The 13,286-nt window shown below is 29.3% G+C and overlaps 2 protein-coding genes across 2 annotated transcripts in view; both read right to left on the bottom strand.

Moving 5' to 3' along the window:
* Positions 1–5,160, bottom strand: part of LOC119604204 (histone-lysine N-methyltransferase set1-like) — a 150,728-nt gene extending 145,568 nt beyond the window's left edge. Inside the window, exon 1 of the mRNA XM_037956683.1 lies at positions 4,705–5,160. The gene's annotated coding sequence lies outside the window, so the exon portion shown is untranslated. The remainder of the gene's footprint in view (positions 1–4,704) is intronic.
* Positions 5,161–12,019: 6,859 nt separating this feature from the next.
* LOC119604203 lies at positions 12,020–12,806 on the bottom strand. Its single transcript, XM_037956682.1, has 4 exons — positions 12,579–12,806; positions 12,473–12,526; positions 12,230–12,389; positions 12,020–12,174 (listed from the first exon to the last, which is right to left on the bottom strand). The coding sequence occupies exons 1-4, from the start codon at positions 12,804–12,806 to the stop codon at positions 12,020–12,022; spliced, it is 597 nt and encodes a 198-aa protein (XP_037812610.1).
* Between the last annotated feature and the right edge of the window lie 480 nt (positions 12,807–13,286).

The raw sequence follows: 13,286 nt of genomic DNA, 5'->3' as shown, positions 1-13,286 counted from the left end.
TTTTGTGGCATCATTTACTATGAGTGCAATTTCAATATAAATTGCTTTTTTATTTTATTTTTGTTTTTCGTTTAAATTTTTATTGTTATTATTTTTTATACATATATATTTTTTTGGTTTTATTTGAAGTTGTTATAGTTTTATAGTAGTGTTTAGTGAAACTAACATTTAGTGTTTTTTAACACGCAATTGAGTCTTTTTTAATGTTTTTAACACTAATTCCATTTAGGGTTTTTTTTTTTTTTTTTTGTTTTGTTCAGAATTTAATTTAGTGGGGCTTAGGACATGTCGGTACCGTTAATCATGGGAAATTTTTATGGTTGTTATCAGGCCATCTAGCGATTATGGGTAAATAGTTCTAGTCATACATACAATATAGTTTAATAGAAAGAAATAACTGTTGCTCACTGTTATTTTTCATAATTATATTTCTATTATTTAGCGACATTAGTTATTATTATTGAATATTAAAATTTAATTTGTTAATAGATTCGCTTTTCATACACGTATGTTTAATTATAATAAATTATTTTCAACTAAAATTATGATAATAAATATTAGCGATAAAATAAATTTAATAAATTTATGACGTGCTTTATATCAAGACTTGAATTACAAAAACATTTTTCACTTTTTTATTAATAGGTAATAGATATTTACATGAATAATCGTTAATTTACTGCAAGACTGGAATAACTAAAAATTTTGATTTTTTAACTATATAAGTAATATGAAATATGTGCCTTTCTAAAGCCTTCATGACGATATTTTTATACTCTACACCACTTTAGTGGGGATGGTATATTGGGTTTGTGCGGATGATTGTAACATACAAAAATATTCGACCCACCTTAAAGTATACCAATCGGCTTAGAATCGTTTTCTGAGTCGATTAAGCTATGTCCGTCTGTCCGTCCGTCTGGCTGGCTGTCCATGTAAACCTTGTGCGCAAGGTACAGTTTTTAAGATAATTGGATGAAATTTGGCACACACTCTTTTTTCGCCTATTGAAAATGGTTATTATCCATTATTTCACCTAGCCCCCATACAACAGAACCCCCCGAAAAGGGCTTCTGAGCTCATAATTATGTTAAATATACATGTATATTGAGAAAAAGCGGCACAACTAAGTTTTATACAAGCCTTGATGACTGTGCCAAATTCCATAGAGATCGGGCCTCATTTGACCCTAGCTCCCATACAAAGTCCCCTTCAGAAAATTTCTTGAATGTCCAAAATTAACTTATAAATACAAATATCGCGATGAAATTCAGCACAATAAAATATGTAAATATAAATTTATTTTCAAAATTTTATCGGGCTTGGTCCATATTTGGCCCTAGCCCCCCTATAAAGCCTCTTTCAGAAAATTAGTTTTTCATCCATAAATTGCTTAAATGTATCGGAACAAGGTAATAGAAGATAAATGCTTTATTATGAAAAATAAATCACATTTAATATTCATAACTAGTGTAGGGTATCATATGGTCGGTCACGCCCGACTATACTTTCTGACTTGTTTTAAGTTATATCAGTCTTTAAGTAAATGATCGATATGTCCATTGGCATAATACTATCGCTTCGCACTTTAAAGTACGTGTTCCACTGCAAATCGATTTTCTAAAACACAAAACAAACAATAAATTTACATTTTTTTTTTAACATTTGTAGCGGAAAATTTATTACCGCTCAAAAAATCTAATCTATTTGGAAATGCCCGATTTAAAATTTAAAAAATTTTCTGAAATGTAATGAACATAAGGGTTTTCAATCAATACAAATTGACAAGTGTGAATAATTTATTGATAAGTGTGAATAATTTAATTTGAATATGACATTTTCATATCAAACATCAAAAACTTCCTTGTTTCTCTACATATATTCTTTAAAATCTAGACATATATTTACAAGACCTTTTCCCATCATATTAATGAGTTTTATCATATTCGTGCAGAGGATATCCTTTTCACAGGCTGTTTATGCTAATTTTACAATCAATTCTGGAATTGTACTGTTCTTAAAATTCTTGAAAATGTAATTATGTATTTTAGCTATTGTTTTAACGTCCCCAATCGATTTAACGATGTCTGTCCATCCATATGTCCTTAAAGGAGTCATTTTCAAAAAATAGATAGCAATTTTCAAAATAATTTGATGCAATTTGGCTCAAACGTGCCTTTTGGGTCTAGTACTATGCGTGTTGAAATTTTTTGAAATTGGTCCATTATTTCACCTATACCCCATACAAGCGCGCTGATACTAGTCAATAAACAACTCTTTAGACTAGTCTATATACTACTCTATGGACTAGTCAGTAGACTAGTTTATAGACCAGTTCAGAGACTATTTCATAGTGTAAATTAGTATATCGTCACCTGAAATGCAAAAAGACGTAACAACCAAAAATTTTAAAATCGACTTTTTGATTGAAAATGGTCAATTACATCCAAATAACATCAATTTTATTAACATGAAATTCAAAAGGGCATAACAACAAATTAGTTTTTTCCACAAGTCAAAATGTCCTAAAAAGCAACACAATAGAGAATGCCTGAGTCACATTTATAATCAAACATGTTTATTTATGTTAGGATATATATGGCAGAAAGAGACATTTTTATAACAATAGTTTCATTTTTTTTTTAGTTTTTTTGTTTCTCCTGTAACATTTTGAAAAGTGTTGTTACGCCCTTTTGAATTTCAGGTGACGATATGTAAGTAGGTTAATCCATATACTAATCCGTACACTTGTCAATAGACTACTCCAATAGTTTAGTCAGAAAAAGGCTCATACTACAGACTCAAAAAGATATTCGCAATAGTTTAATGATGATAGGAGAGGGTGAGGTTAGATCGACAAATCCAATGAAATATTGATCTTCAGTTTCCTGGATGTAATTGCTTAAAATTTTCTAGTGCACGATATTTACAGCTAATTTGGAAGAACATCTGACAATGACAAAAAAATGCCTTACAGTTTCACTGTCCTCTCCACAGGCTCTACATTCGTCTGAATCCTTACTTTTTGTATAGTCCTAATCCTATGTGTCCACTCAGAAGACGTACCATCATACTAAGCTCGAACATTATTAATTTCAAGGAGTCTTCTCGTCCTGCTCCCGTTGCGGTCACCCCATAGGATCTTCGTGTTTCTAGCCACCATTTCATTATTCCAAATGAACATATGCGTTATCTCGTCTATAATTTCCCCTTCCCTTTAAATCAAGTTCATTCGCTCTTTCGTGGCCAACTACTCCAAATTGCCCTGGTATCCATATTATGTAAAGCTTACCTCAGGAAGAGTATTCGACTAAAGCTTTCATCAAATCCAATATGGATCTGATCACCTGATATCGCCTTAATTTCCTTTTGGATGTTATTCCCTGTTGGCGCTATATTTGGTCTTGTAAACACACACAACTTGTGTGGTCATCCCTAAACCCAACCTAGTGTTGTGATTAGATAGACGGCAGTATATTTAATTTCTGCGTCTTCAATATAGAACCCTAGGTCTGTTTTGTCCCCCAGTTTAGAATAATTCTCAGCGGATTCCTATGGCTATTTGCTTTAATGTTCCTCTGGACCATGACATTCTTTGTGGGATTAGTGTTTCAAAGATCTCGACATATTCTGTGTCTGCTATGCAATCCCATGTTTGTGTAAAGCCTTCCAATGTCATTAATGTCGTGTATCATTAATGAAGTGAATTATAACAAGGCACATCGGTACTGGGCGCTATATAAGAGAACAATAGGCATTCAATTGGCCTATAGTCCTACTATGAATTTATGATTAGACCATTTCTAACTTATGCTTCAATAATATGATGGACTTCTTTAAATAAAAAGTGTAATATCAAACTACTACTATGGCTCTGAAAACGTTGCTAGATATTTCACCCATTGAAACATATATAAGATATGAGGTGAACTTACAGCCGGCACTTAATATTAGGCGAAGTTTAATGATGATTAGTAGAATCTAGTGTCAACATTCTTATTTTATTAAATTATTAAAATTTTTCTAAATTTTTCTAAATTATTAAAATGTTTCTTTATACGATTCACAATTTCCTTTTAAGTTATCTTAAGGAGGTCTTTGCTTTTTAATGTCTAACTTTTTTTGAAAATTAAAAAAAAAACTTAATGTCTGTTACATTCAAATGTAATAAAATTGCACAAAGAGTATTGCTACTACACCCATCTTATAAAACATTTGATAAATACTAATTATATCCTACAACACTTTAGTGGATAGGGTTTGATTTGAGCTGATGTTTGTAACGCATAGAATTAATGGACCTATACCCTTCTTAAAGTATACCTATCGACTCAAAATCATTTTCTAAGTTGTCCATCTGTCTGTCTGTCTGCCTGTCCATATAAACATTGTAATCAAACTCCAGATAGCAAATTTTGAAGATAATTCGATGGAATTTAATATCGGTCCTTTATTTCAACTAGACTCACTTCAACCAGATTACCTAAATTAGAGCTCATTATTATGCCAAATTTACTAATATCTCTCTTCAAAAATGGGTACAACTACGTTTTATATAATCACACATAATACTACAATAATAGTCCCCTACAAAGTTACTCTCTAAAAATGATTAGTTATTAGGTTTATTAAATGATTTTATATATGATATTTTAAAAACCCTTTAACCTTTAAATATGCAAATTCAAACTAAGTTTTACTTACCATTTGTATTAAAGATTTAAGTATCCTTTATTTTAATAAATATTAGTTCCAATATCAATCATTAATCCTGTTTAATAGCAACGAGTATTTCAGTGTAATAATTTTAATGTTAATCCTTTAAAAAATTATCATATTTAAATGAAATTACAGCTTCCATTTGTAATAATTTACAACAAATAGTTGTTTATATTTTTTTTATATTCTAGCGGATTTGATTGAGAGCTGTACATGAATCATTTAATTAATATCATTAGTATAATTTGACATATGAGTGATATTTAATTAATATTTATAAATTTATTACGATTTTTTTTTACAACACTATTGATGGATTGACACTTTTTTTGATGATAATCAAGGGAATACAATTATAATACTTTTTGATGTTATTATTTTTTTTTCAGAAAAACTAGAGCAAATATTTTTTTCTTTTTTTTTCTAGGTTTTGGTTTTAATATTATTTTTATACACACAGCAATATTTATAGCAATTTTTTAAAAGATTTTTTATTAATGATACTCATCTATCAAGTATGAGTTATTAATAATATTAATATTAAGATATTACTTATACGCAGTGGTAGCAGGAAATATTTTGTTATTTTTCTATGAAAAAAACGCTTTAAACACTTTTAATTATTGATAATATATTTTTAATTATTAAGCTTTGTATAGATTATAAGCTTTTAAATACATATTTAATATAGAAATGCTATTTTATTTAATTTACTTTTTTTGCAAATGCCTATGACTGATATGTAATAAATTTTAATTTTTTTTGTTGGTACTTTTTTTAATTAAACACTTTTTTCTTAAATTTTTTGTTAATATTTTTTAAATTTATTTAATTTTTTTTTTTCTTAATTTACACTTTTTTAATTAAATTTTAATTTCAATTTATTTTAATTTTTCTTTTAAAACACTTTTTTTTTGGAATTCGAAATTTAGTATTTTTTCTTTCTTTTAGGTTAAATTACACGTCGCGCTTTTTTTAATTTTTTCAAAACAAATTGCGTTGAAATCGTTGCGTAAAGATTTTACCACGAAACACGTTTACGCCTCAAAATACCGCCATTGACTAAATGTTTGTTGAAATTATTCAATATTTGGCCAATATTTGTTTTACTTATACATATGTATTAGTATTTGTAGCAGAGTTGTTATAATAAAAACAAAAAACAATCCCTTATACTTCTGGTTTAATTGTAGACAACTTCCAATCCTTTTAGATTCACGTGTTATTATTGAAATAAAAGCTTTTTCACACTCCTCATTTAACAAAATCTCTTATATTTTGGTTAAATGCGCACTCTCTTTTAAATGTTTTCATATCCTTGCTATATTAAAAAAACATCTCTCTTACTCTATTCCTTTTCCTTTTCTTCTCACTTTATATTTATTTACATTTGATTCCAGTAATGTTTATAGCTCATTGTGGGTTTAACTAAATTGTGGGAGAAAAATTGGCATGTTGAGGACAAAAAACGTGGACTACCACAATGTTGTTAAAATTGTGCTATTTTTTGTTAATTGTAACCTTATTAAGTTGAGTTTTGATTTTTTGTTTTTTTCCTGTTTTTGTTTTTTGCTGTTTTCAGCTCTATGGAGACTAGTTATTTTAGGTGCACAATTTAACTTGTCTGGTTTGTCGTTAATGTATTTCTTTGAAGTGGCTGTAGTTTAGTTTAGTAGTTTAATAACGTTTTTCGTTGTACATTTAGCTTTTTTGAAATTACTAAAGAAATTCGCCAATAAAGAGCATAAAGTTAATTAGATACATTTTAAGACAAAACTTAATAATTTTAAAAGTTGGTAAACAATTTTTTTGAGTTTTTGGTTAATAACTATTCAAATTGAAATATTTACAAGAGTATTCTTAAAGGAGTTTTACTGTCTTAATTATAACAATATATCAAAGGTTTATAGAACCTTTCATTATTTGTTATTAATAAGGTCTTTAAGATATATTTAAAATATAATTATGCATAGAAACATGAAACAAAATTTTAGTATAAAATCAGATTTTTAGTGAAAAAAACGACTTTAAGAGAAAAATTTGAGTTTTAGTATAAATTTTTAGTATAAAATTATAATTTTAGAATTAAATTGGATTTTTAATGAAAATTTGGATTATTTGTGAGATATTACATTTTTTGCAAAAATATATAAATTTTATATTTTTTAGTAAATTTTAGTGAAATTTCAATTTTTTTATTAAAAATAAATATAATAATATATTTAAATATAATAATATATTGAAATATAACAATATATTTATAATAACTCCAATTATTTGTAATATTTTTTACGGAAATTTTAAATGTTAAAAAATGTAAAGTGAGGCGTGGCCGACCATATGAAATCCACCAGTTATGAATATTAAATGTGATTTATTTATACCCTACACCACTATAGTAGGGAGGGTATTATGCGTTTGTGCTGATGTTTGTAATACCCAATAATATTGCTTCTACACCCACCTCAAAGTCTACCAATCACTTTCTGAGTCGATTTAGCTATGTCCGTCCGTCTGTCTGTCCGTCTGTCTGTCCGTCTGTCTGTCTGTGTGTAAACCTTGTGCGCACTCTACAGGTCGTAATTATCAAGACAATTTGATGAAATTTAGGACATGCTCTTCTCCTAACCCAAGGACGAATCCTATTGAAAATGGTTAAAATCGGTCCATTATTTCGTACAGCCCCCATACAACTGTAGCCACCGAATAGGGCTTTTGAACTCATAGATATGTTAAAGGTTTTTGTATCACTGAAAAAAACGGCAAAACTTAGTTTTATAAAAGTTTTAATGATACTGCTGATTTTCGTAATGATAGGGCCTTATTTGACCCTATCACCCATATTAAGCCCCCTTCAGAAAATGACTTGAGGGTCAAAATTTACTTATAAACACTAATATCACGATGATATTCTGCATAAATGACTAATGTAGACGTAAATTCCTCTACCAAAATAGGACCATATTAACCCCTGCCCCCATTTAACATCTCTTTTTGAAAATCCCTCTTTTGTCAACAAATTGTATGGGGGCTAGGTGAAATAATGGACTGATTTTTACCAATAGGCTTTGTCCTTGGGTTAATAGAAATGTATGTGGCAAATTTTATCAAAATATCTTAAAAATTGAGATCTGTACTTTGATAACAAAGTTTATATGGACACTCGGACGGACGGACATCGTTAAATTGACTCAGAAAGTTATATTGAGTCAATGGGTATACGTTAAGGTAGGTATAGTACTAATATTTTAGTGTATTATAAACTTCAGCACAAACGCATTAACGATAAATTTTTTATATAAAATTAAATTTTAGTAAGTAGTCCATTTTTAGATGGCCCAAAATGTCTCTTGGTATAAAAATATTTTTTTTAAATTGAAGGGATCTTGAAAAAATGTTCAAATTTGTTATGAAATTTTCGATATTTTTGAAAATGGAGGCAAATGTAATGCTTTTAAATATTACAGCAAAATTTTGAACTTTAAAAATTATTTTCAGTTATCCTACACGTATGAGTAATATTTAATCTATTTTAACCATCAAACGCTATGGGTAGAAACAACAATAACCATTTATATATTTATTTCTTTATTTATAAATTTTGTTTTAAATTCTATATTTCTCAACCACATTATTGAAATATAGAATCATTCCATTCTAACCAAACAAATAACTATCTTTAAAAATATTCTCATAAAATAAGTAGTAAAACTTATCATTAAATTGTAATAATAATTACATTTGTGGTTTTTAAACTAAAATATAAAAGAAAATAATATTTATTTATCAATAATTATAAAACATTATAAAACAAAATTATATAAACATAATTATTTTCTAAAAATTTCCATTAAAATAACATAAAATATATATTACCCACAAAAACTATTTAAATAAATATAAGCGACAATAATATCTAAAAAATTAAAACAAAATAATATATTAAAATTAAAAACTTTGTCATTAAAAAACTTAAATCCACTAACAACAACTGTAATGCCACAAACTAAATACATATACATACATACATATTAACGTTTTTTACTCATAGCAAGGAAAAAACGAAAAAACATTAAATAATTTTATATTGCTGAGTGTTTTCCCTCAACTTAAATCTAATTGCACAACTGTGTATTAACAATTACATGACTGTTGTGTATTTAAAAAATAAAAAAATATAAAAATACAAAAAATGTAGAAAAAATGTAACCAAAGGCTAATTATTTTTATGTTTTCAAACTTTTTCTGGTATGTATGTATTTTTTGAGCTGGTTCATATTTTTTCAATTCATAATTTTCAGTTTCAGTTTTTAATTTTTTCTATTGCTGTGAGCAAAGAAAAATAAAAACCACAAAAATATATACAAACACACACAGACACATGGGAATGTATGCTGCAAATAGGTGCAAGTACAAATGTTAATATTCGTATTACTTACTACTACCATGCCTAATGCTGCTACTGCCACTAACACATTTATATACATAAATATGTATGTAATATTATGCAGCTCATTGAAACACAAACAGACTCTCATACACATATGGTAACTTGCATGTTATTTAGCATGCATGAATATATTCATTTGGACAGTAAGTCCTTCTTTAATGAGGAACAACAAGACAAATACAAAATGGAAAATGTGTTTTTCTATCATACTCAGTTATAATCTAAACTTAAGTAGAACTGAACTAGAACTGAACTAGAACTGAACTAGAACTGAACTAGAACTGAACTAGAAACTGAACTAGAACTGAACTAGAACTGAACTAGAAACTGAGCTAGAACTGACTAGAACTGACTAGAACTGAACTAGAACTGAACTAGAACTGAACTAGAACTGAACTAGAACTGAACTAGAACTGAACTAGAACTGAACTAGAACTGAACTAGAACTGAACTAGAACTGAATTAGAACTGAACTAGAACTGAACTAGAACTGAACTAGAACTGAACTAGAACTGAACTAGAACTGAACTAGAACTGAACTAGAACTGAACTAGAACTGAACTAGAACTGAACTAGAACTGAACTAGAACTGAACTAGAACTGAACTAGAACTGAACTAGAACTGAACTAGAACTGAACTAGAACTGAACTAGAACTGAACTAGAACTGAACTAGAACTGAACTAGAACTGAACTAGAACTGAACTAGAACTGAACTAGAACTGAACTAGAACTGAACTAGAACTGAACTAGAACTGAACTAGAACTGAACTAGAACTGAACTAGAACTGAACTAGAACTGAACTAGAACTGAACTAGAACTGAACTAGAACTGAACTAGAACTGAACTAGAACTGAACTAGAACTGAACTAGAACTGAACTAGAACTGAACTAGAACTGAACTAGAACTGAACTAGAACTGAACTAGAACTGAACTAGAACTGAACTAGAACTGAACTAGAACTGAACTAGAACTGAACTAGAACTGAACTAGAACTGAACTAGAACTGAACTAGAACTGAACTAGAACTGAACTAGAACTGAACTAGAACTGAACTAGAACTGAACTAGAACTGAACTATAACTGAACTAGAACTGAACTAGAACTGAACTAGAACTGAACTAGAACTGAACTAGAACTGAACTAGAACTGAACTAGAACTGAACTAGAACTGAACTAGAACTGAACTAGAACTGAACTAGAACTGAACTAGAACTGAACTAGAACTGAACTAGAACTGAACTAGAACTGAACTAGAACTGAACTAGAACTGAACTAGAACTGAACTAGAACTGAACTAGAACTGAACTAGAACCGAACTAGAACTGAAGTAAAACTGAACAAGAACTGAACTACAACTGAACTAGAACTGAACTAGAACTGAACTAGAACTGAACTAGAACTGAACTAGAACTGAACTAGAACTGAACTAGAACTGAACTAGAACTGAACTAGAACTGAACTAGAACTGAACTAGAACTGAACTAGAACTGAACTGGAACTGAACTAGAACTGAACTAGAACTGAAACTAGAACTGAAATAGAACTGAACTAGAAATGAACTAGAACTGAACTAGAACTGAACTAGAACTGAACTAGAACTGAACTAGAACTGAACTAGAACTGAACTAGAACTGAACTAGAACTAAACTAGAACTGAACTAGAACTGAACTAGAACTGAACTAGAACTGAACTAGAACTGAACTAGAACTGAACTAGAACTAACTAGAACTGAACTAGAACTGAACTAGAACTGAACTAGAACTGAACTAGAACTGAACTAGAACTGAACTAGAACTGAACTAGAACTGAACTAAACTGAACTAGAACTGAACTAGAACTGAACTAGAACTCAAATATAAATCATTTTTATATAGATAGTGAGTACCATTCCTGTATTAAAAGAGCCACCAGTAAAATTCATTTGCTAAAGCAAAAACAAAAATTCACTATATAAATGTGGTTGATTATGTTTATGGCGGACAGGACAACGGCAACACGGAAGCCAGTTATGTGAGTGACTTGGCATATTCTTTTTTATTGTTTTTGTTTCTCCACTTCCCACTGCACTGGTAGGGGTATGAATTTGTACGTTGGTTTCCTTTTTCGTTGTTTTTGTTTTTGCAGGGACTTCTTGTGTTCAAGTTACTATCAAAAGCACTTAACATACTCTTAACTTACAACAGCATTTATATATTACACATGAATCATATACATATGTATGTAAGTGTATGAGCTTGTGTGGTGGTAGAAGAAAAAACAAGAAACCTCAACTCAACAACTGATGTGTTGGTATGTTGGCAGTAAAATATTTTTTTTTTTTTGTTTTGAAAACAGGCACATACCCAGCTAGCATTTTCTTTCAAAAAAGGATCTTCCGCGATTGGAGGTGGCGATTAAATTAATCTTCCACGATATCGTATTCCAATTACGAAAGTTCAACGCAACGGGAGTAACTGTGTCACAGCCGCGACTCTTCTCTATGAATCGTCTACGATGTGTTAAAAAGAGTCTTGACACAATCGTCTTAATGAATCTTCTACGATGCGATAAACAGAATCTTTACACAATCGTCTTAATGAATCTTCTACGATGCGATAAAAAGAATTATAGAAGAGTCTTGGAACGATCGTAAAGAAGATTTTAATTGATCCTAAAATGCCTAAAAATATGCTAAAAATAAAAAGTATTGATATTCGTTTTATACTGTTTATTGCATTGGCATTTTTGTCAACTTTAAATAAAAAAAAAAAAATAAATATAAATTTGAATTCAATTATGAAAATAAATACATACATATGAATAATGGAAAGAATTATGCAATAGAAAAATTATTAAAAAATAAAAGTTATTTTTCAGCCAAATCGTCAATTTTCTTGGCTTCATCAATCTTTTTGGTTCGGTCACTCTTTCTGAGACGGTCACCAGCATGAACAAAATGTTGTTGTAATACCTTATTTATACCTGCATCATCAGCTTTCGGAAATTTTGAATGGCAGACACCATTAAAAAGAAAATAATTAGAATTCAGTAAAATCATGTTATAAAAAATACTTACTTGTTATAATTTTCGTTATATTGAATTCCTGAATACTGGGCTTACTGTTCGTTCCACGCCAACTCAATTTTGCAGCCACATCATCGCTCAGCATTTTTTTAATTGCATTCCTGACAAACGAGTTGGAGCTGTCGCCACCCACTTTACCAATAACGTATTTCTGTAAAAATTTGATATGAATATATGTATATATGTATGTTTATATTAAAAAATATGTATATAGACGGATAATTATATACATACCAATTGAGCTACAATATCCACGTTCTCTTCTATTTGTTTACGTAATTCTTCCAACTGTTTTACAGTTTTACTCGTTGACCACAGTTGTAGTTAACCCGTGTTTTACTGTCCAAAGTCTAATTTTCTCTTTCACACTTTCATTACTCGGCCAATTCACTTCTTCTATATATTCAACTGGAAAATTATCGCAAACGGATGATGTTTCAGTGAAATCCGATTCAACCAATTTTTCGAAAGAACTGACTTTCATTGGGACATCATCGCAATCAGATGTTTCCCTGCCTTTAACTTGTTTTTTGGATGATCCCACTTCATTATAAGCAGACTCCATCATTGCTTTATTTGATAGCATTATAAATTATTTTATATTATAAATTTAATTTTTGATTTCTAATAAAACACTTTTTAGTTAATACACTTAGTATTTATAAGAAACTTTATTAAAAATTAAATTTTTAATTTAATAAACTTCAAAAACCACTTTTATTCTTACTTGTCTCGACACTGATTATAAACTGAGTTGAAAAGAAGACAAAATAATTTGTTTTTGCTAAACGTTTATACGTATAACGGTAAAATTCGCCCAACTATCTCCAGAATCCGTAATCGGCGATTGTTGCGTAATATAAATAAACCGGTTTGACAATAATATATGCATCATTTGGAAGAGTAAAATATGATCGTTGACTAACAACAATCCTCCGATGATCGCTAAAATACATAAGCGACGATTAATTCGTTCAACAATCGCCAAAATTACTCGCAAAAGCATCTTTTGGTACATTAAAATATATATTTTTTAAATAATCGTCAG

This window comes from Lucilia sericata, unplaced genomic scaffold (genome assembly GCF_015586225.1).
Source record: "Lucilia sericata isolate MDLA Ls3-8-SP2 unplaced genomic scaffold, ASM1558622v1 Contig000370F_arrow, whole genome shotgun sequence".
Classification (NCBI taxonomy): domain Eukaryota; kingdom Metazoa; phylum Arthropoda; class Insecta; order Diptera; family Calliphoridae; genus Lucilia; species Lucilia sericata.
The sequence above is the reverse complement of the archived record's forward strand: the minus strand, read 5'-3'. Positions and strand labels throughout refer to the sequence as shown.